This window comes from Oncorhynchus mykiss, chromosome 6 (genome assembly GCF_013265735.2).
Source record: "Oncorhynchus mykiss isolate Arlee chromosome 6, USDA_OmykA_1.1, whole genome shotgun sequence".
Taxonomy (NCBI): domain Eukaryota; kingdom Metazoa; phylum Chordata; class Actinopteri; order Salmoniformes; family Salmonidae; genus Oncorhynchus; species Oncorhynchus mykiss.
The window spans coordinates 68,681,676-68,707,154 of NC_048570.1; the positions used below are offsets into that span (position 1 = coordinate 68,681,676).

At 42.5% G+C, this 25,479-nt stretch overlaps 2 protein-coding genes across 5 annotated transcripts; both read right to left on the minus strand.

Annotated features, from left to right (window-relative positions):
* Window positions 1-1,495: 1,495 nt before the first annotated feature.
* On the minus strand, window positions 1,496-14,060 carry tradd (TNFRSF1A associated via death domain). Of its 4 annotated transcripts, XM_021604936.2 has the most exons (7): window positions 13,966-14,030; window positions 5,523-5,594; window positions 4,171-4,264; window positions 3,703-3,853; window positions 3,031-3,314; window positions 2,715-2,862; window positions 1,496-2,256 (listed from the first exon to the last, which is right to left on the minus strand). In XM_021604936.2, the coding sequence occupies exons 3-7, from the start codon at window positions 4,189-4,191 to the stop codon at window positions 1,958-1,960; spliced, it is 903 nt and encodes a 300-aa protein (XP_021460611.1). In that variant the 5' UTR covers window positions 4,192-4,264; window positions 5,523-5,594; window positions 13,966-14,030; the 3' UTR covers window positions 1,496-1,957.
* Window positions 14,061-16,574: 2,514 nt separating this feature from the next.
* LOC110526952 (prolyl 3-hydroxylase OGFOD1-like) lies at window positions 16,575-25,358 on the minus strand (the record flags this gene model as incomplete). The annotated part of the gene is made up of 10 exons (XM_036980831.1): window positions 16,575-16,812; window positions 16,906-16,963; window positions 17,160-17,288; window positions 19,021-19,447; window positions 19,529-19,633; window positions 19,750-19,828; window positions 19,936-20,027; window positions 20,105-20,221; window positions 20,444-20,544; window positions 25,222-25,358. Coding segments are annotated over 6 exons (606 nt in total), but the record flags the coding sequence as incomplete, so codon positions are not given.
* Between the last annotated feature and the right edge of the window lie 121 nt (window positions 25,359-25,479).

Sequence of the window (25,479 nt, forward strand, 5' to 3'; positions counted from 1 at the left end):
GCCAGACCCAGCTGTGATGTGGACGAGGCGTTGTGGCCAGACCCAGCTGTGATGTAGACGAGGCGTTGTGGCCAGACCCAGCTGTGATGTGGACGAGGCGTTGTGGCCAGACCCAGCTGTGATGTAGACGAGGCGTTGTGGCCAGACCCAGCTGTGATGTGGACAAGGCGTTGTGGCCAGACCCAGCTGTGATGTGGACGAGGCGTTGTGGCCAGACCCAGCTGTGATGTAGACGAGGCGTTGTGGCCAGACCCAGCTGTGATGTGGACGAGGCGTTGTGGCCAGACCCAGCTGTGATGTGGACGAGGCGTTGTGGCCAGACCCAGCTGTGATGTGGACGAGGCGTTGTGGCCAGACCCAGCTGTGATGTGGACGAGGCGTTGTGGCCAGACCCAGCTGTGCGGCAAGATGCTGCCTAATTATTTTTCTTGCCTCTTTTTTTCTATATATTTTTTCTGCACATTTTTTCTGCAATTTTCTTTTTCAGTTTACTGTTTTTTTGTGAGCATATTTTTGTTCAGTCCAATGTAAATATATCTGCTGTGCATATGTTGCACTGACTTGATTGCTGAAAAATAAAAAAAAAATTAACTGTTTCAACAGCATGTGTGTGTATCTGCAAATATTTCTGTGCATCTGAAGATTTTCTACAATTTGAACTATTTTAGTATTATGGCAAAGCATACTAAAGATGAGAGTGCTTTTCATTATGCCCAACAGTGTGTAGTTGGTTAGACATACATCTGGTAATCTGAATGAAGTGTGTGCCATTTGGTGCAAACGTTTGATTTTGATAATGCTATATGTAGTTTTGGTTGCAGTGCTTCATTTTGTAGGATATATGAGGTGTTTTGCAGTTTGGGTGTGTGGTTTTGTGAATTGTGTTAAGTATTTTGATAAAACCAGCCTAGTTTGCAAAATTGTGTTTTAGCAATTGGGAAAAACTGTAAAGCTGACAGTTTGCACCTTAACCTCCAAAGTGCTGGAGAACAGAGCCAAAACAACACAAAATGTGTCACAGTGTGTGTGTGGGCTCGTATTACTATCCTCGTGGCTACCGAAAATCCCCAAAAGTCCCCACAAGGATAGCAAAACAAGTAAAATTCTCCCTTGTGGGAATATCTCCCAGGTTCCCATGAGTACAAAGGCTGTTTTAAACGTAGGGGTTAGGTTTAAGGTTACAATTAGGATTAGAATTTAGGTTTAGGGTTTAGGGAAAATAGGATTTTGAATGGAAATACATTTTAGGTCTCCACAAGGATCGTAAAACATTTACTATGTGTGTGTGTATATGGATTAGACACGGCCCATTTCCCAAAATTGACATCTTTTTTTTTTACCTGGGTGGTATTTCCATAGACTGTAGGGTATTTCAGAAAGCAGGATCAAAGGGTTTCCTAAAGATTCTACGTAATCCATAGTTAAAAGTTTTATCAGGATATTGGATTTTGGAAGTGAAATTACAACTCTCAACGTGAATGAAAGCAATGGGCAATTCGTTTTTATAAATCCAACACTTTATTTGAAATTTGGAACAAATATTCCACAATCCCATTGCAAATTGTTCAATATCAATCTAGGTTATTGGTAGAATGATCAAATGCATCAATGGTCCAGTCTGTGGTGGAGAAAGGGGGTTGGGTTTAAAGCAGAAGAAAAGGCCCACAGTGATTTTAGTTTGCTCTCCAACCAGAGACAACAATGACGTGACATAGCAATTATGAGAACTATTGGTTTTGTAACACAAGACATTTTTACTCCAATAAAAAAAACATACAATCAAGCTCACAGACACGAAGCTCACACAGAACTGACACATGGTAGCACCTAGGTAAGTTAGTGCACACACGTTTGCGCTCACACAAACAATGCCACCCACACGTTACCACTCTTTCACACAGACACAGATGCACACACACAGACCAACACACACCGTCAGACAGTGTGACAGACAGTGTCAATCCCGGGGCTGGATGTCCAAAATGTTCTCAGCCAGGCTAGTGAGTTTGCTGTCTTCCAGTGCTCTGACCAGCCGGCCCAGTCGTGCCGCCCTCCCCTCCGCCTGGATGAAGCGGCTCAGCAGCTGATAGGCCTGCTCATACAGCCCCTCCCTCTCATACTCGTAGGCCAGGTTGTCTATGGCCGGCCCCTTCAGCGCACGGCAGTTCTTGCCCAAGGCCCGCCCCACTTTCCTCCAGTCCCGCCCAACGCCGTTGGAGAACCGCTGCAGGTCCCCCGCCGCCAGCATGCGGTCCTCTGATAGGTCAGGAGACAGAGTGGGAGGGGGTGTTAGAGACATGTATCCAGAGTCTATATATGTTTCTGCATGTAAGACGTGGTGTAAGTAAGTAAAATACAACAGCAACTTTCCAGCTACTGGCCCTCCTCTCTTGCCTCTAGGCTACCCTGCCGTCCCGGGTTTAGTAGATGACCCATAATGAGTGTCCTCTATACCAGAGATTGGGCAAGCTATAATGGTCCTCTTCCTCAAAGGACCACTTAGATTAAAACCAGCACTTGAGCCGACTAAAAGTGTCATCAAACTATTTGAGGCACAGGTCAATAACCTTCCATAGACCAGTGCTGGTCTACTGACCGAGAGGTGAGAAACACTGTTCTATGCCAGTGCATGAATGTAGAGGACCCAGGTGACGGCTCTCCGCTGAACCCCCACTGATGATAAAAAGCAGCCATGGAAGCCAGAGCCAACTCACCAAACACCCTCTTCTGGAACAGGAAACAGTTGCTGGGCACGGGGGGCTCTTCCTGTGTGAGGGTGGGTGGCTGGGGAATGTGACCCAAGGCCTGGCTCTGCAGCTGCTGGTCCAGCTCAGCAATCTCATCATCCCGTAGGCGCTCTGGCTGTCAGGAAGTGACACCAACATTTAGAACACCCCATAGTGAGTCATTAGGCACAGCAGAGCACCTGTCAGGTATAGATTGGTGAAGTATTGCTTGTGATCTGTTTATCATATATTACCAGTAACAACACCACTATATATGGATTATAACCGGTATATAGTATATTACCTGTGACTGGTGGATGTGCTGCAGACAGAGCTCCAGGTCGTCCAGACAAAAGTCCAAAGTGTGCGTCCCGGCTTTGAGCTGGGTTTCCAAGGCAAGCTCCTGTTGTGGGATGTGGAGGAGGCGGCAGGTGTGCTGGGAGAGGGACTGTTGTACGGCACCGGAGCCATAGCTCTGCAGGAACCTGCGGCACGCCGCCACATCCACAAACTTCACCTCCACACCCAGCAGAGGATCTGCATCGTGCAGCTTTAGGATCTCGTACCCCTCCAGCCCCCCAGCTGAGTCTGGGACACAGGCCAGGTAAGGTCAAAGGTTAGAGGTAACCATAGCGAATCACTGGCACAATTGTAATATTTTTCACTGCGACCATAAAATAAATATAACCTGACTGTGTCTCCCTCCACTACTCTGGTCCAGGCAGAGCTCTGAGCTTAACCGTGTTATGACTTCCTAAAAGATCTCCCAGCATTTATCTGACAGCAGTTTTTCATAAGCTTTTAACTATATTCATCCCCTCAGTAGATAAGCAGGTCACACTGCAACACCAGCCCTTTTTCACTCCCCATGACCACCAAGCTAAGCCTTTCTTTCTATCAATAATACATCTGCCTCACCCAATGCTCAGCATGCTCCCTACGCTAGCTGGAGACCGGATGGCCTGATGTGGCTCACCTGTGAGTGTCAGCTTGAGGACTTTGAAGACGCTGAACTTGCCCTGCTGGTCTTTGTAGAGAGAGAGCAGGTTCACTGCGGGACAGGAGCGCAGGAAGAGAACCGCACATCCTGTCCACGGGCCAACCTCCACACTCAGTGCCACCATTTTCTAAAATATCATATGGTACAACATCCCATACAAGATTAAAGTTCATAATGTCTCTGCTCTGTATGCTACTATTCAAACATTATGCTGAATTCTGTACAGCACAGGAGCTTGTACTTACAGCTACATTCTTACATACACAGTACACACACACTCCCCACTTGACATTATCACACGCATGCGCACTAACAGAAACAGACATGCATGTTGTCCTATAAATAGTTAATGGGAACTGTCTCTATCCCTGCCTCGTTCCCCTTTTCCCTCTCATACATATCACACCTCCTCTCTCCTGCCTCTCTCAACTAAACATAGAGTACCTTTTCATCCATTATGTCCATTGTTTGAGCATTCCCGTCATCTGACCTCAGCTGTCACAAGCTTCTTCTGTGTTCCCTTCAAGCGTCTTCCTTCCTGCAGAGATAGAACAGATATATTACTCAAGTAATCAACAGTCTGAGTTCAAAGGCCAAGACACATCAATCAAATCCATTCTGGTATTAAAAAGAGTCAGGATCAAGATGCAGTCACAATACAATGGAACCCCTCACTTTATATTATCTCACTCCACGATTCTTACGTATCTTACCCTATCTTATCCCTTATATGTCATTACATTAATTTACTATTTAATGTCCCTTTTCTACCCTGGGGCGTTTCTAGGATTTGAAGACTTTGGGGGCATAGCCCAAAGCCAGTAGGGGGGTCCAGGGGCATTATCCCCCAGGTAAAAATCTAAGGAATTTCAACAGTTAAATGCATTAATTTGGTGCACTTTGAGATTAATATTGAAAGAATATATATTTTTCAGGTAACGTGCACCTTCCCACCTGCCACAGGGTCTCTCTTCTCTGGAACACATACATCTACAGTGTATTGCCAAAAACCACTAAGACAAAACTGACTAAAGTCCCACAGTACCCAAACACCCTTTCTATCTCTCTCTCTCTCTCTCTCTCTCTCTCACACACACAGACACACACACAGACACACACACACAGACACACACAGCAGTAATTAGAAAGCTTTAAGTGATAGTCTATTGTGTGCTCACCCCTCCTCTAGCGCTCTCCATCACTTTCTATGTGTCATTTGTTGCTGTCTCTTAGTATTCTATGTTGCTGTCTTTTGTCTACCCTCCTCTCTCATCCTGTCCTGGTTGTAAAAAGTTTTAAAGTAAACAATTATTTTAATAGTAATTTCACAGGACTTTTTTTCACCTTACCTGCAAATTATTTGTAAGCCATGTTTTATTTGTTCACTGTCTGTATTTCACTTCTTATAATTTGTGCAAATAAATACAACAAATTAGATTCTTTAGAGCAGCTTGAAGTGATACAGTCTACTGTGTGCTCAATCCACCTGCCCTCTTCTGTTACTTTCTATGTCTCTTGTCTGTTGCTGTCTGTGTCTTGTTTGTTACCATCTCCCTTGTCTATCCTCTTCTGCTATGGCCTGTTCTGTTCTTCTCTCCATCATATCCTATTCTTCTGTTGCTGTCTCTGTGTCTTGTCTGGTGTCTCTCTGCACCATATACTTTTCTGTTGCTGTCTCTGTGTCTTGTTTGGTGTGTTTCTTAAGTTTTGCAATCCAAAACGGTCAAGGGGATACTGGGGTAGCTTAACTTGTTTTGGGTCTGTGACCAGGTCACCTAAATCATGCTCTTCCCTACCATTTGCCACTGGCTGCTTCTGTTCTAATTGCTCCACTGGCCTGCTGTTCTCATCTGTCCTCCTCTTCCTATCTGAAAGGTAGAAAGGTGCAGCATGTCATTAGTTCGTTTTGAAGGGCGACTGCACTTCCTGATTTGGCCTTGTTTTAGATTTGGTTCAATAAGAAATGCTAGCGGGCATGACTGAATTCAAATGTGAGTTGCTTTTGGGGTGTGGTTTGATGTGGGTGCATCGTGTGTATGTTCACAGGTAGAAAGAATTAGCCAACTTATATTGCCAATTAGCTTCAGCCGACTGGTGTGTGACCTGACTTTGGATAGCCTATCTCCGGGGCTAGTTATGGACAATAAATAAATTACACAATGTAAATGAGAGAATATTTTCATGCCTAAAATCTAAAACAAGACCTTTTAGTTTTCTCATGGAATGCTTTTAACATTTGTATTTCTACAATTCATAGTTGGTTTGAGCTTTTTAAGTCATTGAAATTTGGAGCTATTGGAATTTTAACATATTGTCCCATGTACATTGTGTAATTTACAGAGCCCCATAGGGATATCCAAAATCAAACTGAATTTACCACAGGCATTATGATCGGGTCTCATGCGGCTGCTGTCACAATCGTTTGAAGCATACTCAAACCAACGTGCAGCGTGATCTGGGTTCCACATCTTTATTTAGTGAAACACACAAAACAATAAAGCTAGAACGAAACAAACAACGAAACGTAACTAAGAGGTGTAACATACACGAACTCAAAACAATATCCCATAAAACACAGGTGGAAAAAATGCTACTTAAATATGATCCCCAATTAGAGACAACGATAGCCAGCGGCCTCTAATTGGGAATCATACCAAACACCAACATAGAAAAACTAAACTAGAACCCCACATAGAAAATAATAACTAGAAAACCCCCAGTCACGCCCTGACCTACTCTACCATAGAAAATAAGGGCTCTCTATGGTCAGGACGTGACAGCTGCACTCCAAATTTATTTTTACTTGTGTCCTGCCAACTGTGGGCTGGATTGAAACAAACCCAACCTTCATTTACGTTGTGACGCAGTCACATTTCAGTCTGGCTAAGGCCCCGGAAGCCCAGACCTAATCACGCCACTGGTACTACCCCAACCCACTCACTCACACACACAGTCTCTCTTAACGCCTGACCTCAACCTAACCCCTATCTCTGGTTAGACTTCTTTCAATGTGACTTGGTTCTGGTTTAGGGTCAAGTAAATGCTTGATGTGCTAGACCTGGGAGAGAGATAAATAAAGGGAAAAGAGTATCTGAGCTGGATTATGCCCATATCCTCATATTATACTATTAATTTCTTATTTTATTGAACCTTTATTTAACTAGGCAAGCCATTAAAGAAACACATTCTTATTTACAATGATGGCATACCCCGGCCAAGCCCTAACCCGGACGACGCTGGGCCAATTGTGTGCCACCCTATGGGACTCCCAATCACAGCCGGTTGTGATACAGCCTGGAATCGAACCATGGTCTGTAGTGACGCCTCTAGCACTGAGATGCAGTGCCTTAGACCTCTGCGCCACTCGGGAGCCCAAAATAATACATATAAAAAATGTGGATTGCAGGTGATTTTATTTGGCCCAAGTTTTCTGAGCAAAGAAAAATATTTATATTTTTTAAATTGCAGCCTATTGGGGAAGATAAAAGTCTATAAAATCACCAGGAAATCATCTCAAATTGATTTTCATTTAGGAAATCTGTTCCCAAGTATTCTCACGCATCAATAGAGGCACATACAGTGCCTTCAGAAAGTATTCATACCCCTTGGCTTATTTCACATTTTGTTTCGTTACAGCCTGAATTCAAAAATGATTTAAAAAATGTTTTCTTACCCATCTACACACAATACCCCATAATGACAAGGTGAAAACATCTTTTAAGACATTTTAGTATATTTATTGAAAATGAAATACAGAAATATCATATTTACATAAGCATTCACACCCTTGAGTCAATACATTAGAATCACCTTTGGCAGCAATTACAGCTGTGAGTCTTTCTGGGTAAGTCTCTAAGAGTTATTATTTTTGTTATTCTTCAAGGTCTGTCAAGTTGGTTGTTGATCATTGCTAGACAGGCATTTTCAAGTCTTGCCATATATTTTCAAGCCGATTTAAGTCAAAACTGTAACTAGGCCACTCAGGAACATTCAATGTCATCTTGGTAAGCAACTCCAGTGTATATTTGGCCTTGTGTTTTAGGTTATTGTCCTGCTGAAAGGTACATTCGTCTCCCAGTGTCTGTTGGAAAGCAGACTGAAGCAGGTTTCCTCTAGGATTTTGCCTTTGCTTAGCTCCATTCTGTTTCTTTTTATCCTAAAAAACTCCCTAGTCCTTGCCGGTGACAAGTATACCCATAATATGATGCAGCCACCACCATGCTTGAAAATATGAAGAGTGGTATGCATGTTTTGGAATATTTTTTTCCTTCTTTTCACTCTGCCATTTAGGCTTATATTGTGGAGTAACTATAATGTTGTTGATCCATCCTCAGTTTTTAACTCTTTAATGGCTGTGATAGGAGAAACTCTTTGAAAGTCACCATTGTGGCCTCATGGTGAAATCCCTGAATGGTTTCCTTCTTCTACGGCAACTGAGTTAGGAAGGACGCCTGTATCTTTGCTGTGACTGGGTGTATTGATACACAATCAAGTGTAATTAATAACTTCACCTTGTTCAAAGGGATATTTTACCTAGCTATCAACCAATAGGTGCCCTTCTTTGCGAGGCATTGGAAAATCTCCCGCCTTTGTGGTTGAATTAGTGTTTGAAATTCTGAGAGACCTTACAGATAATTGTACAGTGCCTTCGGAAAGTATTCAGACGCCTTGACTTTTTCCAAATTGTTACGTTACAACCTTATTCTAAAAAATTGTTGTCCCGAAGCCACTCCTGCGTTGTCTTGGCTGTGTGCTTAGGGTCATTGTCCTGTTGGAAGGTAAACCTTCGCCCCCAGTCTGAGGTCCTGAGCTCTCTGGAGCAGGTTTTCATCAACGATCTCTCTATACTTTGCTCCATTCATCTTTGCCTCGATCTTGACTAGTCTCCCAGTCCGTGCCGCTGAAAAACATCCCCACAGCATGCTGCCTCAACCATGCTTCACCGTAGGGATGATGCCAGGTTTCCTCCAGATGTGACGCTTGTCATTCAGGCAAAATAGTTCAATCTTGGTTTCATCAAACCAGAGAATCTTCTTTCTCATGGTCTGAGAGTCTTTAGGTGCCTCTTGGCAAACTCCAAGCGGGCTGTCATGTGCTTTTAACTGAGGAATGGCTTCTGTCTGGCCACTCTACCATAAGGGCCTGATTGGTGGAGTGCTGCAGAGGTGGTTGTTCTTCTGGAAGGTTCTCCCATCTCCATAGAGGAACTCTGGAGCTCTGTCAGAGTGACAATTGGGTTCTTGGTCACCTCCCAGACCAAGGCCCTTCTCCCCCGATTGCTCAGTTTAAGAACTTGTCACGTCCTGACCATAGCCCTTATTTTCTATGGTGGAGTAGGTCAGGGCGAGACTGGGGGTTTAGTCTAGTTTATTATTTCTATGTGGGGTTCTAGTTTTGTTTTTCGATGTTGGTGATTTTGTATGATTCCCAATTAGAGGCAGCTGGTATCGTTGTCTCTAATTGCGAATCATATTTAAGTAGCATTTTTTCCACCTGTGTTTTGTGTGATATTGTTTGTGTAGTTGCATGTTAGCACTCCATTGTTGTCGCGTTTTTATTCGTCACGTCTTTATTGTTTGTTGTGTGGTTCACTTATTTCTAATAAAAGATGTGGAACCCAGATTCTTGCTGTCAATTTGTAGTGTACAATTGATTTATAACTACGTTCCGGTCCCCCGACCATCCGCTCAAGGAAAAATCGGTCCACGGCTGAATGTAATTGTGGACCCCTGGCCTACATGTAATCATAAGCCATCATTACATTCATAGACCGGTAGTGTCATACATTACTAAAACTGAAAGTGTGCTGGATTAATTCACCAGATGTAGCCTAGAATACCATAGAGTGTATGAGGATTATGTCATCATCAAGAGTTTATTAATGCAACATTTAACATCCACCACTGCAGCGTCAAAGACTAAAATCATCCTGCCAAGTGCCAACCAAAGGATTCCTGGACATTGGTTCAATTCAGCGAATGCCATTCTTTTGATTAGGATGAAAACGAGAGTCTACAAGGTACAGACTGCCAAACAAGTCGAATTGGTCGGTCTCATTTTTTGTAGTGAATACTTATATGGTATTCTATAGAGAGCAATAGTAATGATTAGTAATGATTCAATGGGCAAAGTTTACGAGAAAAGTTTTTTTTTTAGATAAACGCAGAAAATAAGGCCTGTGGTAAACACAGGTTTAGAAGATTTTATAAGTTTCATTCTATGAGATAATCTCACTTTTTGTGAATTTTTAATCATGTACATTATAAACAAATACATTCATAAAGGTCATGTTAACTGACAAATAAATCAAATCAAATTTTATTGGTCACATACACATGGTTAGCAGATGTTAATGCGAGTGTAGCAAAATGCTTGTGCTTGTAGTTCCAACGGTGCAGTAATATCTAACAAGTAATCTAACAATTCTCAACAACTACCTAATACACACAAATCTAACAAGTAATCTAACAATTCCCAACAACTACCTAATACACACAAATCTAAAGGGGTGAATGAGAATATGTACATATAAGTATATAGAACAAAATACAGTGCCTTGCGAAAGTATTCGGCCCCCTTGAACTTTGCGACCTTTTGCCACATTTCAGGCTTCAAACATAAAGATATGAAACTGTATTTTTTTGTGAAGAATCAACAACAAGTGGGACACAATCATGAAGTGGAACGACATTTATTGGATATTTCAAACTTTTTTAACAAATCAAAAACTGAAAAATTGGGCGTGCAAAATTATTCAGCCCCTTTACTTTCAGTGCAGCAAACTCTCTCCAGAAGTTCAGTGAGGATCTCTAAATGATCCAATGTTGACCTAAATGACTAATGATGATAAATACAATCCACCTGTGTGTAATCAAGTCTCCGTATAAATGCACCTGCACTGTGATAGTCTCAGAGGTCTGTTAAAAGCGCAGAGAGCATCATGAAGAACAAGGAACACACCAGGCAGGTCCGAGATACTGTTGTGAAGAAGTTTAAAGCCGGATTTGGATACAAAAAGATTTCCCAAGCTTTAAACATCCCAAGGAGCACTGTGCAAGCGATAATATTGAAATGGAAGGAGTATCAGACCACTGCAAATCTACCAAGACCTGGCCGTCCCTCTAAACTTTCAGCTCATACAAGGAGAAGACTGATCAGAGATGCAGCCAAGAGGCCCATGATCACTCTGGATGAACTGCAGAGATCTACAGCTGAGGTGGGAGACTCTGTCCATAGGACAACAATCAGTCGTATATTGCACAAATCTGGCCTTTATGGAAGAGTGGCAAGAAGAAAGCCATTTCTTAAAGATATCCATAAAAAGTGTCGTTTAAAGTTTGCCACAAGCCACCTGGGAGACACACCAAACATGTGGAAGAAGGTGCTCTGGTCAGATGAAACCAAAATTGAACTTTTTGGCAACAATGCAAAACGTTATGTTTGGCGTAAAAGCAACACAACTCATCACCCTGAACACACCATACCCACTGTCAAACATGGTGGTGGCAGCATCATGGTTTGGGCCTGCTTTTCTTCAGCAGGGACAGGGAAGATGGTTAAAATGGATGGGAAGATGGATGGAGCCAAATACAGGACCATTCAGACTCCATTCTGATGGAGTCTGCAAAAGACCTGAGACTGGGACGGAGATTTGTCTTCCAACAAGACAATGATCCAAAACATAAAGCAAAATCTACAATGGAATGGTTCAAAAATAAACATATCCAGGTGTCAGAATGGCCAAGTCAAAGTCCAGACCTGAATCCAATCGAGAATCTGTGGAAAGAACTGAAAACTGCTGTTCACAAATGCTCTCCATCCAACCTCACTGAGCTCGAGCTGTTTTGCAAGGAGGAATGGGAAAAAATGTCAGTCTCTCGATGTGCAAAACTGATAGAGACATACCCCAAGCGACTTACAGCTGTAATCACAGCAAAAGGTGGCGCTACAAAGTATTAACTTAAGGGGGCTGAATAATTTTGCACGCCCAATTTTTCAGTTTTTGATTTGTTAAAAAAGTTTGAAATATCCAATAAATGTCGTTCCACTTCATGATTGTGTCCCACTTGTTGTTGATTCTTCACAAAAAAAATACAGTTTTATATCTTTATGTTTGAAGCCTGAAATGTGGCAAAAGGTCGCAAAGTTCAAGGGGGGCGAATACTTTCGCAAGGCACTGTATATAAGATCTCTTAAGCCTGTGCTACCTCAGACCTTATTTTTGTTGTTTATTATTACAAACTGGTGAGGTCTATGACGGGTTAGACTAATGAAAAACAGGGGCGCTGTTTTGAAGATACAAATATTTTGGAATATTTTACAACGCCTTTATTTGTTTTTGCCATGTTAACTCTATTACAGACACCTTAATGCATAGTTTTGAATCATATTACGTGAGCTAAGCATACAAATAAAAAATGAAAATATATAAAAACATTTTCCTTAAAGTATAATTTTATGTGTCTAATATGTCACTGTCCCCACTGCTACAACATAATTAAATACATGTAATTTTGTCCTTGAAAGATTTAAATGAAATACTGAAGAATTCTATTCATAACTATGGAACTACTGCTTTTCTGAAGAGTGCCAATGTGGCTTCAAAGTCTTTCATTGACCAATAGATAGCATCAGCAATCCAGGGTTTATATAAATCTATGGTTTAGACTACTGAGCCTACAAGACAGGTAGCACTGTGTGGTATGCAGCTCTGTGAAAACGCGAGTCCCGTGAGTCACATGTACAAGATGACAGGAATTTCACTACATTCTCTCCTGCTATGAGGCAAGAATATGACACAGCAGACTGGTCTCATAGACTAGACGTAACATAGTAAATGTAAATCTGAGTCACTCAAATCAATATGATATGTTACGTTTGGTATAGTGAAAGAGATGGAGACCCGCACACTGTCGAAAAAAGGAATAAATCCAAAACAGAGACTTGAATGCAAAATAAAGACATTTATTAGAACATCATGGTTCCCAAATAAATTAAATGTAGATTAACACTGAGAATGGCCAAAGGCCAAAACTTTTGTGTTTTGTTTTCCCTTTTCATTTATGCACTTTCTTGCACTATGAATAACCTCAACCAGAAAAAAACTAAAGGAGGGTGGTTGGTCAGGAATATAATGTGAATGTGTTCGAATCTCATCACTGACAACTTTAGCATTTTAGCTAATTAGTAACTTCCTCTAACCTTAACATTTTTAGCGAACCCTTCCCCTAACATAACTCTTCCCTAACTCTTTAACCTAACTTTCCTTAACCCCTAGAGCTAGCTAATGTTAAAAATTAAATTTATTGTGTAACATATATGTTTTGGAAATTCAGAACATATTGTATGAATCACAATTTGTAACATATTGTAATGACCCTGGGTTAATAAGCGCGGATATCGACTCTGCCGCTTGAGCATGCTTTTGTGGCAGTCAATAGCGCGCTGGATTTCGGACTTGAAGGACGAGGGTTCGAGACCTGCGCCCTGCCTGTTTCATTACATTGGTGTCAGAAGTGGTCGGACCTTGCATCCACGACAGTGCGTGTGCTTGGCCGGTGAGTTCCTGTAAGACGTAGAGTCGCAAGCTAGTGCGAGGACGAGCTCTTTGAAAGGAGGGAATAGTGTAACGACCCTGGGTTTATAAGCGTGGATATCGACTCTGCCGCTTAAGCATGCTTTTGTGGCACAGTCAACAGCGAGCTGGACTTCGGGTTAGAAGGTCGAGGGTTCGAGACCTGCGCCCTGCCTGTTTCATTACAATATGGTACAAATTGCAATTTGTAATATGTCATATTAATAGTAATTTGTAACATCATTCGAAATGGATGATGGACATCCACAAATTAATACTTCCCATACGAAATGTAACATGTCTTGCGTTTACGTACAGAATAATACGGAATGCTCTGAGACCACGTTGGACACAGTGCGGTTCAGACTTTTAGGAAATTAGAAAAGTAGACCTACTTTATAGTAAATTAAGCTGCACCAAACACCGCCTATTGACCTTCAATAATAATAAAAACTATTGGTGAAGTTTTAATCATACATTGAAGTTGTTACAAAACAGTAGCCTAATCAACGATAGAAAGGAATCATTGCAACTTGAATACATTTTCTTTCATGATTGACGTACTGTTATGCATTTGTTTACTGTCATTTGTGGCATTAACTGTTGTATAGGCTATAATTTCGTTTTGGGTTTAAAGTAAAATCATAATTGTATTGTTAACTTACCTTCAAAGAAAAAAATGTTGTAAGGACGGCAACACGACCTGACCACAGGAAAACACAGATACAGTAATAATTTCCCGACAGGCAATTGGTTACAGGGAAACCTGAGGCACTGTGATTGGTGAGAAAGAACATGCCGTTTCCCTATTGGTTAGAATCACGTATCTTTACAGGAAGGAAGTATTTGACTGTTTTTGTTGCTTGATTGGAAGGAAATATTTGTCGGAACTGATCCTTTACTGCTTTAGCTATTTGCTTGCAACTGTGTAGCTAATGACAATGTTGAAATTATATAATTGCATGTACCCACTGAACATGACACTAAAGTCAAAATTAATCGACTGAGAAGCAACATACCAAATAAGTAACAGGTTATTTGTTTAGGCCTATATAGATAGTTACTGTTATTTGATGTTTTTGGAAGCAGGGCCATGGGTGACGTTATTCATTTGCCCGGTTTAAATGTTGTTAACATGTATATTCCTTCCTCGAAGTAATCACTGCGCCATTTGAATGTATGGGGGGTTCCTTACGTGCACATCCACATTGTCGGACAATAGATTATTTCAGAGAAGGTAGGCCACATTTATTAACAAGGAAATACATGTTCACTTTCAAAGGAAATACCTATGTTACAGACTGAAACTATGGCAACTGCTTGGGGACAAAAACAGGCCAGATGGAGCCTATAAACAGAATAGAAAGGATTCACATAAAAAACAAAAATGATGTGAGCAAGGCCCACATAAGGTCTGACAGTAAACTGTCGGTCTTATCTAGGCATGACAGGAAATGGCCTCACTATTAATCAGAGAGCCCCTTCCAAGAAAATTCGGACAGGTGAAGTCAAGACAGACTTGAGCCCTCTCTTCCTCTCTCAGAATCTGATATGCCAGCGCATCAGTGTGCAAAGCTAAAATATCCCCATCGATTAATAAACCCTGGTGCTGAAATATATCTGTAACTGCTGTGTTACTGTCAAACACCCACACACATTAAACATGTTAGACTACTGTTCATCCCTAAGTATCCTCTTTGATCACAGCAGCAAGATTGTAATCATCACAAACACATTATCTATATTTCACTGCTGGGGGGGGTTCCATTAACAATTGTGATTACCTTTGTGCAAAGGAAGATATGATATAGAATTGTTTTACTTTGTGGTTGTGGATTCTACTGAAAACCGTTTATCGTCCACGCGGGCTTGAAAATAACCGCACCAGTTCAAGCACCGCCTTCGCCCAATCTTGATTTGTCCAAATAATCAACGATTAAAACCCAAAACCAGAAACTACCGCTGCTAGTAATAACACAATTCTATGTGAGCCTTGACAGTTTCTCGCCGTTTCATCTGCCCAAGAGAGATTATGCCGCTTTCACATGCTAGTTGGAATTAGGAAACTCATACATTTCCGATTTGCCAAATCGTAGAAAATATCCCAGTTTCCCTAGTTGTCATGATGACACACCTATCTCGATCGATGGGAGAATATTTGAAATAGACAAGACGGCGACGTGTACATCGTTAGATTACTTAATGTAGCAAAACATGTATTTTAATAATGGAGCATTTTCGCACCACTTGCAATTGGACACCGACATTTTAAAAGATACGTTTGTCCGAATCGAGAACGAAGATAGTGTCGCCAAGTTAAAGTTGCTCGAAAATTCTCTGTGTTACACCAAACAGTACCCAGTCTGTAACTCCAAGTAATGGATACCAAAAGCCTCTGGTTAAATCACAATATCTGGTGTAACAATCTATAGTTACAGTATGTATCTACATCCTTTGTCGAAATGTAACAGTCAGACTGCAACCATTGTTTCAATATTTTCACTACGGTGACTAAAAACTAAATAATGTATACCGATGTGTTTAAGTACTATGCAATGTATTTAAATAACTATATTTTGCTATGTAACTACTGTGTAAAAAAAAAAGGTGCCATGTATGTAAAATATGAGTCATGCGTAAATATAACAACAAATGCTGTAAGAAGAGGGGATGGGCCAATAAAAATACATTTTAAAAGATGAGTGAAATCATAGGTCTGCCAAACATCTAACTGTTTTTACTCATTTGTTATTCAGTTTGATATCCAAGTGAAGAATTTAACATCGGAGTAGTGGTTGTGCGAGTGTGTGTGGATTTGGTTCTCTAATGTTCAATCACTGCTCTGTAGTTTACTTTCCTTGCAGACAGATTCGTTTTTACAGTGACAGCATGAATACTGTAAGATAGTTTGAACACATACTACAGACACACAAATAAACTAGCAATATATAATAATAATATTATTATTATTTCCATTTAGCAGATGCTTTTATCCAACGCGACTTGCAATCACGTGTGCATATATTTCACGTAGCTCCGGGAAACAAACCCACAACTCTGGCGTTGCTAATGCCATGACCTACCAACTCAGCCATACAGGGCCACAACAACGGCACGATAATGAACACAAAATACTACCAAATGCTGTCACTGAAGACATTTCAACAACAAAAAACCTGTGTTACTCTGTGGCTGCCGACCAAAACCAGGTAACCATGGTAACAGGGTATCCCAGTCTGTTCACTTTAATGAAGAACACATGACATCATGAGGCTTTAGAGTAGACCGACCACCCCTCACAGTGATGTTATATTACAAACACATACACCTCAACACATACACACAAAAACTCAATCATAATACACAAAGGAGAAGTCATAAACTGCTCTCCAACAAGAATCACCAATAGGTAGGGTGGAGCTTCTGTGAATTATATGTTTGACAAATTTGAGAGTCTCTTTGTCCCTGTAGACAAGAGCCAGGGAGTTGACCTCTGGATACACCATCAGGAGCTGCGGACAGGAGGACACCGATGAGAAATGACAACCATGACAATCACAGGAATCTAGTTGACCAGTTGCCATTTGAACAGTGACATCACTCACCTCCTCATCCTCTTCATTAGCAATATAAGAGGTGAACCCCCAAACTCGGTCTGCCAGTCTGAAAAATAAAAAGACAGTTTTCACACTTTGGATTTGATATTGTGTATGATAACATTCACACTTACAATTTTTTAAATATTTCCCAAACTATGATTCTAACCTACATTGTGTGTCTGTGTGATTAGGCATGAGTGTCTGATTAAGCGTGTGAGTGTGATTAAGCGTGTGTGTGATTAAGCGTGTGTGTGACTGACCAGGACAGCTCAGGGGCAGCAGTAGGTCAAGGGCGTACTCCGCTCTCGATGCGTCTCCATCGTGCAGTAGTGTGTAGTCCCCGTGAGCCCAGCGACGCAGTTCTCCAACACACACCGGAGTGCTCGGCTCTTGAGAATACACACAGAGGGGTCAATACATACTTAGAAAGGCATATTCAGTCCTGAGGAGGTACAGAAAGGTCAAGGCTCACAAACACACATATCTGAGGATACACACAGGGGTCAACACACACACACACACACACACACACACTACCTGTCAAAAGTTTTAGAACACCAACTCATTCAAGGGTTTTTCTTTATTTGTACTATTTTCTACATTGTAGAATAGTGAAGACATCAAAACTATGAAATAACACAAATGGAATCATGTGGTAACCAAAAAAGTGTTAAACAAATCTAAATCTATTTTATATTTGAGATTCTTCAAATAGCCGCCATTTGCCTTGATGACAGCTTTGACCACTCTTGGTATTCTCTCAACCAGCTTCATGGGATAATCACCTAGAATGCATTTCAATTAACAGATGTGCCTTCTTAAAAGTTACTTTGTGGAATTTCTTTCCTTCGTAATATGTTCGAGCCAATAAGTTGTGTTGTGACAAGGTATGGGGGTATACAGAACATAACCCTACTTGGTAAAATACCAAGTCCATATTATGGCAAGAACAGCTCAAATAAGCAAAGAGAAATGACAGTCCATCATTACTTTAAGACATCAAGGTCAGTCCATACGGAAAATGTCAAGAACTTCAAACGTTTCTTCAAGTGCAGTCGCAAAAACAATCAAGCGCTATGATGAAACTGGCTCTCATGAGGACTGCCACAGGAATGGAAGGCCCAGAGTTACCTCTGCTGCAGAGGACAAGATCATTATAGTTACCTGCCTCAGAAATTGCAGGCCAAATAAATGCTTCACCGAGTTCAAGTAACAGACACATCTCAACATCAACTGTTCAGAGGAGACTGTGTGAATCAGGCCTCCATGGTCGAATTGCTGCAAAGAAACCACTATTAAAGGACACCAATAATAAGAAGAGACTTGCTTGGGCCAAGAAACACGAGCAATGGACATTAGCCCGGTGAAAATTTGTCCATTGATCTGGAGTCCAAATTTGAGATTTTTGGTTCCAACTGCCGTGTTTTTGTGAGACGCAGAGTAGGTGAACGTATGATCTCCGCATGTGTGGTTCCCACCGTGAAGCATGGAGGAGGAGATGTTTTGGTGTGGGGGTGCTTTGCTGGTGACACTGTCTGTGATTTATTTAGAATTCAAGGCACACTTAACCAGCATGGCTACCACAGCATTCTGCAGAGATACACCATCCCATCTGGTTTGCACTTAGTGGGACTATCATTTGTTTTTCAACAGGACAATGACCCAACACCTCCAGGCTGTGTAAGGGCTATTTTACCAAGAAGGAGTGATGGAGTGCTGCATCAGATGACCTGGCCTCCCCAATCCCCCGACTTCAACCCAATTGAGATGGTTTGGAATGAGTTGGGCCGCAGAGTGAAGGAAAAGCTGCCAACAAGTGCTCAGCCTATGTGGGAACTCCTTCAAGACTGTTGGAAAAGCATTCCAGGTGAAGCTGGTTGGCAGAATGCCAAGAGTGTGCAACGCTGTCATCAAGGCAAAGGGTGGCTATTTGAAGAATCTCAAATATAAAATATGTTTAGATTTGTTTAACACTTTTTTGGTTACTACATGATTCCATATGTGTTATTTCATAGTATTGACGTCTTCACTACTATTCTACAATGTAGAAAATAGTAAAAATAAAGAAAAACCAGAGAAAACTTTTGACCGGTAGTGTACATACACAAACAAGCAACACACCTTTGGTATTCTTATTAGCTGATGGTTTGTACCCAGATGACCCTGTGGCTTCTCTCTCTTGTTCATCTTCTTGGTCCTTCTCTTCCTCCTTGTCTTCGTCACTAGGGCTGAGATAGTGCAGTATCAGGCCAGTGAAGTTGGACAGAAGCAGTAAGAACGCCTCCGAGAACAACAGCTCCCAGCATGCACTCACACACTGGGGGAAGGACTCTAACGAAGTCACTTCATAACATCTGCACAACGGACATACACAAAAATATTTACACAAATCATATACGTTTACAGCCATCATAACACGTTCGGGATCTCTCTCTCACTCACACAAACAAATTACTTGACAGGCTCAACTCCTGTTGGGAGGACCTTGCTTGGTCCACTGGACGTCAGTCGATCGCAGTGCTTCACTCACCTCCTTAAACTTCTCCTCCTGTAGAGACAGACACTGTCAACCAGGAGAGAGGCAGCAGGAGAGAGATGGAAAAATTAAGAGGTAGAGTAATGGTGTTACTTTGAGGAAATTCTTGAGCTGGATCTCAGCTGTCCTCTAACTCTTGCTGAACCTGTGACTGGTAGTCAACATCCAGATGCAGTGGAGTCAGCCACTCTAGCAGCACTGTGAACAGACAAACAAAATACACACTCAGGTAAAATGCACACACACACATCCTTGTGACCACATCCTTGCTATATGGCTGTGAGTTCCCTGTTTCAGAACACACACAAACTTACATCTCTGAGAAGGTGGGGGCTCCTTGGCAAGGGGGGATCTGTGTGACGAGGGGGTCGCTCCAAAGACGGCCCGTGAAACCTGGACAAACACACAGAGACAACCATCCGTAGATTGCACTACTGCTACCTGGACAGGTGAGAGGTGTGAAGTGTGTGGTTGTTATCCGGTGGTATAGGAAGAACTACCTGGTGGAAGGAGACGGGTGAAACCTCGAAGAGAACCAGAGTGTTCCAGCTGGGCACCAGAGACTTCACCACACTATGGGGCTGGAAGTGATCTATGCACAAAGTAGATAAGTTAAAACACACATTTTTTCACTCACGCCAATACACACACACACACACCAATACTTACCATCTGCGCTGAAGAGATCCAGGGTTCCTCCATCGCTGCTCTCCCATGGAGGGACAAAGTAGAGGATGAAGGCAACACGCCTCCCCTCCAACTCATCATCATGACACAACAGAACATCTACCGACAGAGAGATAGAGAGGGCATTGATAAAGACAATGTGTATATTTCATAATTAATTCCAGAAATATGCATGTCCATATAGACTAACTATGCAGTGGGTAGAACAGGATATCTTGGGGGGATAGCTCAGTGCTTCTGCTCTTTTCTAGGAAGAGCATGCTAATATTAAGGCTTGCTCATTGTTTTTTTGAAGAGTAGAGGTAAAAACATGTGACTCACCGGTGTATTGGTACTTGGCACAGGAAATGTCCACTGTGGGCTTCAGTTCTACCCCCAACACTTCCCCCAGCCAGGATCGAAACCACCCAAATAGTCCTGCCCTGAAAACACACACAAAGCTCAAAAACAGCCAAACTGAGAGCATGCACATGTAAAGAACATCAAGCTGCTTGCGTAGTGAGTACCGCTTTCCCCTGATTCAGTGCATACCGAGGCTTGAACTCAGGACCTCTCCCTCACAAACACGTGACCGCCATCCTGAAGCGTCTTACTCAGTCGTCCAAATGGAGACACTTGTGGAAGCACGCGCAAGTGGAGACACTTCAGGCGGAGGAATGAGTTACACAGATCCCTGTCTGCTACACACACACAAAGCAAACATGTTCTCTCTACCTCCCTAAATTGCTCTCACACAGACACATACTCAAGCCTGTGATGTGAGGCTCTTTTCTCTTTTTCAGGCCATCTGACTGTAAGAGAAATTGTCAATGAGTATCACAACTCCCAATGTCATAACTCCAAAAGGCAGAGTAAAGAAAGATTATGAACAAGAAGCAACCCGTTTCCAAACTGTATTCCTATCAGTTTTCCTTTTTCACCGGATTCAATTTGTACAGGTCGTTGGACTTCTCATGGAAGTTGAGGTCTAGAAGCTCCCTCTGTAGGTTCTCTGTAAAGCTGTCACTCTGGATGAAGTTCCTGATGATGCAGTGAGGGAAAGGGTGGCAGTCTAGCTCCAGGTCCCCTTAAGAGGAACACCAGAGGAACACTCAACGACTGGTCTACCAATATAAAAAACGTTTTAACACTAATTATGTGAATAAATGTAACATGAACTAATGTATGTCTTAGAGTCAGTTGTTACCTCTGGAACATTTTCATTTAAGGTTCTAACCCATTCTAACAGCACATAGGAAGGTGGTAAACCTCAATACTCCAAAAACATACTTTTTTTGTGACACCATTTTCTTACTTCTCTTTGGGTGCCATATATGAGAGCCTGCACCGCAGCATTCAATGTCAGCAGAACGAAACCGATGAATCGGTGGTGCGAAACACGTACAAGGCAAGCAGGTAGGAGCTCCGCAAATGGATTAGGGACGCAAAAAGACAATACAGACTCAAACTTGAAATGATGTTTGACATTTCAGACTCACGTCGCATGTGGCAAGGACTACTGACTACCACAGACTACAAAGGCAAATCCAGCTGTGCGGTGCCCACCAAAGCCTCACTCCCAGATGATCTTAACACATTGAATGCTTGCTTCAAGGCAGACAAAGAGCCATCCAGGAAGACTCTCGCTGCTCCGGACGACCAGATGCTTTCGCTTTTCAGGGCTGACTTGAGAAAAACTCTCAAAAAAGTGAGTACTCACAAAGCCGCCGGCCCAGATGGCATCCCTGGCCGCTCTCTCAGAGGGTGTGCTGACCAGCTGGCATCTCAGACATCTTCAACCTGACCCAGGCTGTAGTCCCCACCTGCTTTAAGGAGACCACCATCGTCCCAGTGGCCCAAATGACAATCACCCCGTCGCACTCTCATCGGTCATCATGAAGTGCTTTGAGAGGCTGGTCATGGCCCACACCAAGGCCAGCATGCCAGGCAGACTGGACCCACTCCAATTTGCCTACCGCTACAACAGACCCAGATACATTTCCATCGCTATGCACACGGCTGTAACACATCTGGACAAGAGGAACACCTTTGTGAGAATGCTGTTCATTGATTACAGTTCAGCATTCAACACTATTGTTCCCTCCAAGCTCGACACCAAACTCAGAGCAACTGGATCATGGACCTCCTGATGGGCAGACCACAGGCTGTGAGGATTGACAACAACACCTCTTCCACACTGACCCGTAACACAGGGGCCCCACAGGGGTGTGCCCTCAGTCCTCTGCTGCAATCTCTGTTCACCCAGGACTGCGTGGCATTGCACGACACCAACTCCATCAGGTTGCTGACGACAACACGGTTGCAGGCCTGATAACAATGACGAGTCAGCCTATAGGGAGGAGATACGTGAATTGGCATTGGGATGTCATGACAACAACCTCTCCCGCAATGTCAGCAAAACAAAGCAGTTTTTAAATTTTTTTTATTTAACCTTTATTTAACCAGGCAAGTCGGTTAAGAACAAATTCTTATTTACAATGACGGCCTATTCCGGCCAAATAGGGACGATGCTGGGCCAATTGCACGCCACCCTACCGGACTCCCAATCACGACCGGATGTGATACAGCCTGGATTTGAACCAGAGACTATAGTGACGCCACTTGCACTGATGCAGTGCCTTAGACCGCTGTGCCACTCAGGAGCCCAAATGATTAACTTCAGGAAGCAGAGGAGGGAACATGCCCCGATCCACATCAACGGTACTGCAGTAGAGAGAGTCACTAGTTTAAAGTTCCTCAGCATTCACATCACAGAGGACGTGTCATGGACCAACAACACCACCACTCTTGTCAAGAGGTTGCAACAGCGTCTCTACTTCCTTAGGCGGCTGAAGAAATCTGGCATGCCGCCCCGGGTCCTCTCCAAATACTACCGCTGCACCATCAAGAGCGTCCTGACCAGTTGCATCACGGCCTAGTATGAGAATTGCTCCGTGCACGAATGCAAGACCCTCCAGCGGGTGGTGAAGATGGACCAGTACATCACTGGGACCGTGCTTACACCCATCCAGGACATATACCCGAAAGGGTGTCTGAGGAAGGCACGCAGCATCATAAAGGACCCCACACACCCCAGCTACAAGGAGAAGGTATAAGCAAATGAGGTCTGATACAAACAAGCTCAGTGACAGTTTCTATCTACAAGCCATCTGACTGCTGAACACTTGAACTGTTCTTATTCTCCACATCGTAGCACACGAGCTCACTCATGCACAGACCCACACAGACATACACATATACAGTATTCAGAACCCTTGACGTTTTCCACATTTGGTTACGTTACAGCCTTATTCTAAAATATATATTTTTTTAAGCGAAAACAGGTTTTTAGAAAGGTTTGCTAATTTAGAAAAAATAAACAGAAATGTCTTATTTACATAAGTATTCAGACCGTTTACTATGAGACTCGAAATTAAGTTAAAGTGCATCTTGTTTCCAATGATTATCCTTGAGATGTTTCTACAACTTGATTGGAGTCCACCTGTGATATATTCAATTGATTGGACATGATTTGGAAAGGCACCCCGGTTTATATAAGGTCCCACAGTTGACAGTACATGTCAAAGCAAAAACCAAGTCATGAGGTCGAAGGAATTGTCCGTAGAGCTCTGATACAGGATTGTGTCAAGGTACAGATCTGAGGAAGGGTACCAAAAACAATCTGCTGCATTGAAGGTCCCCAAGAACACAGTTGCCTCCACCATTCTAAAATGGAAGAAGTTTGGATCCACCAAGGCTCTTCCTAAAGCTGGCCACCCAGCCAAACTGAGCAATCGGGAGAGAAGGGCCTTGGTCAGGGAGGTGACCAAGAACCTGATGATTACTCTGACAGAGCTCCAGAGTTCCTCTGTACCTAAAGGACTCTCAGACCATGAGAAACAAGATTCTCTGGTCTGATGAAACCAAGATTTAACAATTTGGCCTGAATGCCAAGGGTCACATCTGGAGGAAACCTGGTACCATCCCTATGGTGAAGCATGATGGTGGCAGCATCTTACTGTGGGGATGTTTTTCAGTGGCAGTGACTGGGAGACTAGTCAGGATCGAGGGAAAGATGAATGGAGAGATCCTTGATGAAAACCTGCTCCAGAGCGCTCAGGACCTGACTTCAAACAGAACAACGGCCCTAAGCACACAGCGAAGACAACGCAGCAGTGGCTTTGGGACAAGTCTCAATGTCCTTGGGTGGCCCAGCCAAGAGTCTGGAACCCGATCAAACATCTCTGGAGAGACCTGAAAATAGCTGTGCAGCAACGCTTTCCATCCAACCTGAGAGCTTGAGAGGATCTGCAGAAAAGAATGGGAGAAACTCCCCAAATAGAGGTGTGCCAAGCTTGTAGTGTCATACTCAAGGCTGTAATCACTGCCAATGTTGCTTCAAGAAGTACTGAGTAACAAGTATGAATACTTACCTGTGATATCAGTTTATTTTTAATAATTTACAAAAAAATCAGTTTTTGCTTTGTCATTATGGGGTATTGTGTGTAGATTGATTAAATAGTTTTTTTTCATACATTTTGGAATAAGGCTATAACGTAACAAAATGTGGGAAAAGTCTAGGGGTCAGAATACTTTCCGAATGCTACACACACATCACAACTGCTGCTACCAGACTCTTATTATACTGCTCAGCTTATACACTGCCCCCCTCTCCAATACACGTTTAAATATTAGCTATAAATGGTGCCTTCCTGTATTATACTTAAGCTTAAAAAGTTATATACTACGGTGCCATTTACTTTAAGTTCGTAATCGTATCTTTGTGTTGTTTCATTGTCGAGAAGGAACCTGCAAGTACGCAGTTCGTTGGCTGATGAATACCATGCGTATTCCTTAAAAATTACTAATAAAAAATGTAACTTAATGAAAAGTGATAATGGTTGAGGTAGTTGACCCACATCTTCTAGTGTTTTCAGATCAGTGGTCATGAAAGCAAAGTTGTGACTAAAGCTTTGCACTTGACTGACAATATTGATATGTAGGGTGACTAATAACGTATCGATCAAATAACCATCTATGTAACAAGACTAGCCAAAGCATGTGCTTGGTGTAAACACATGTAGCTAAAATAGCTAGCAAGTAGCTGACCATGAGAGTACCTCGCTCGCTGCGACCATGCTTCCTTCACTCCCCTCTTCACATCTTCGTCCTCGAGTAGTGCATAAAGTTCTGCTCGCTCTTCACTTTTCTTTCTCTTCTTTCCTTTCTCGCTATCGTTTACAATTAATTTTAGTATAAATTAGTTTGATGTTCATTGAAAGAGATCAGGGTCCAGAGTAGCGCTGAGGTCCTTCCGTTTTATTTGAGAGGCCTGCGCAACCATCGATATTCATTGTCAGATATGACAGCAGATCTCT

Bases quoted from the DNA above. Each gene is read 5' to 3' on its own strand.
- tradd (XM_021604935.2), bottom strand. From the start codon at position 4,191: ATGGACATAATGGATGAAAAG. The intron at 3,315-3,702 runs GTGAGCCACATC...CCTGTGTCCCAG, and splicing joins CCTCAAGCTGACACTCACAG to ACTCAGCTGGGGGGCTGGAG. The intron at 2,863-3,030 runs GTAATATACTAT...ACTTCCTGACAG, and splicing joins AGCACATCCACCAGTCACAG to CCAGAGCGCCTACGGGATGA.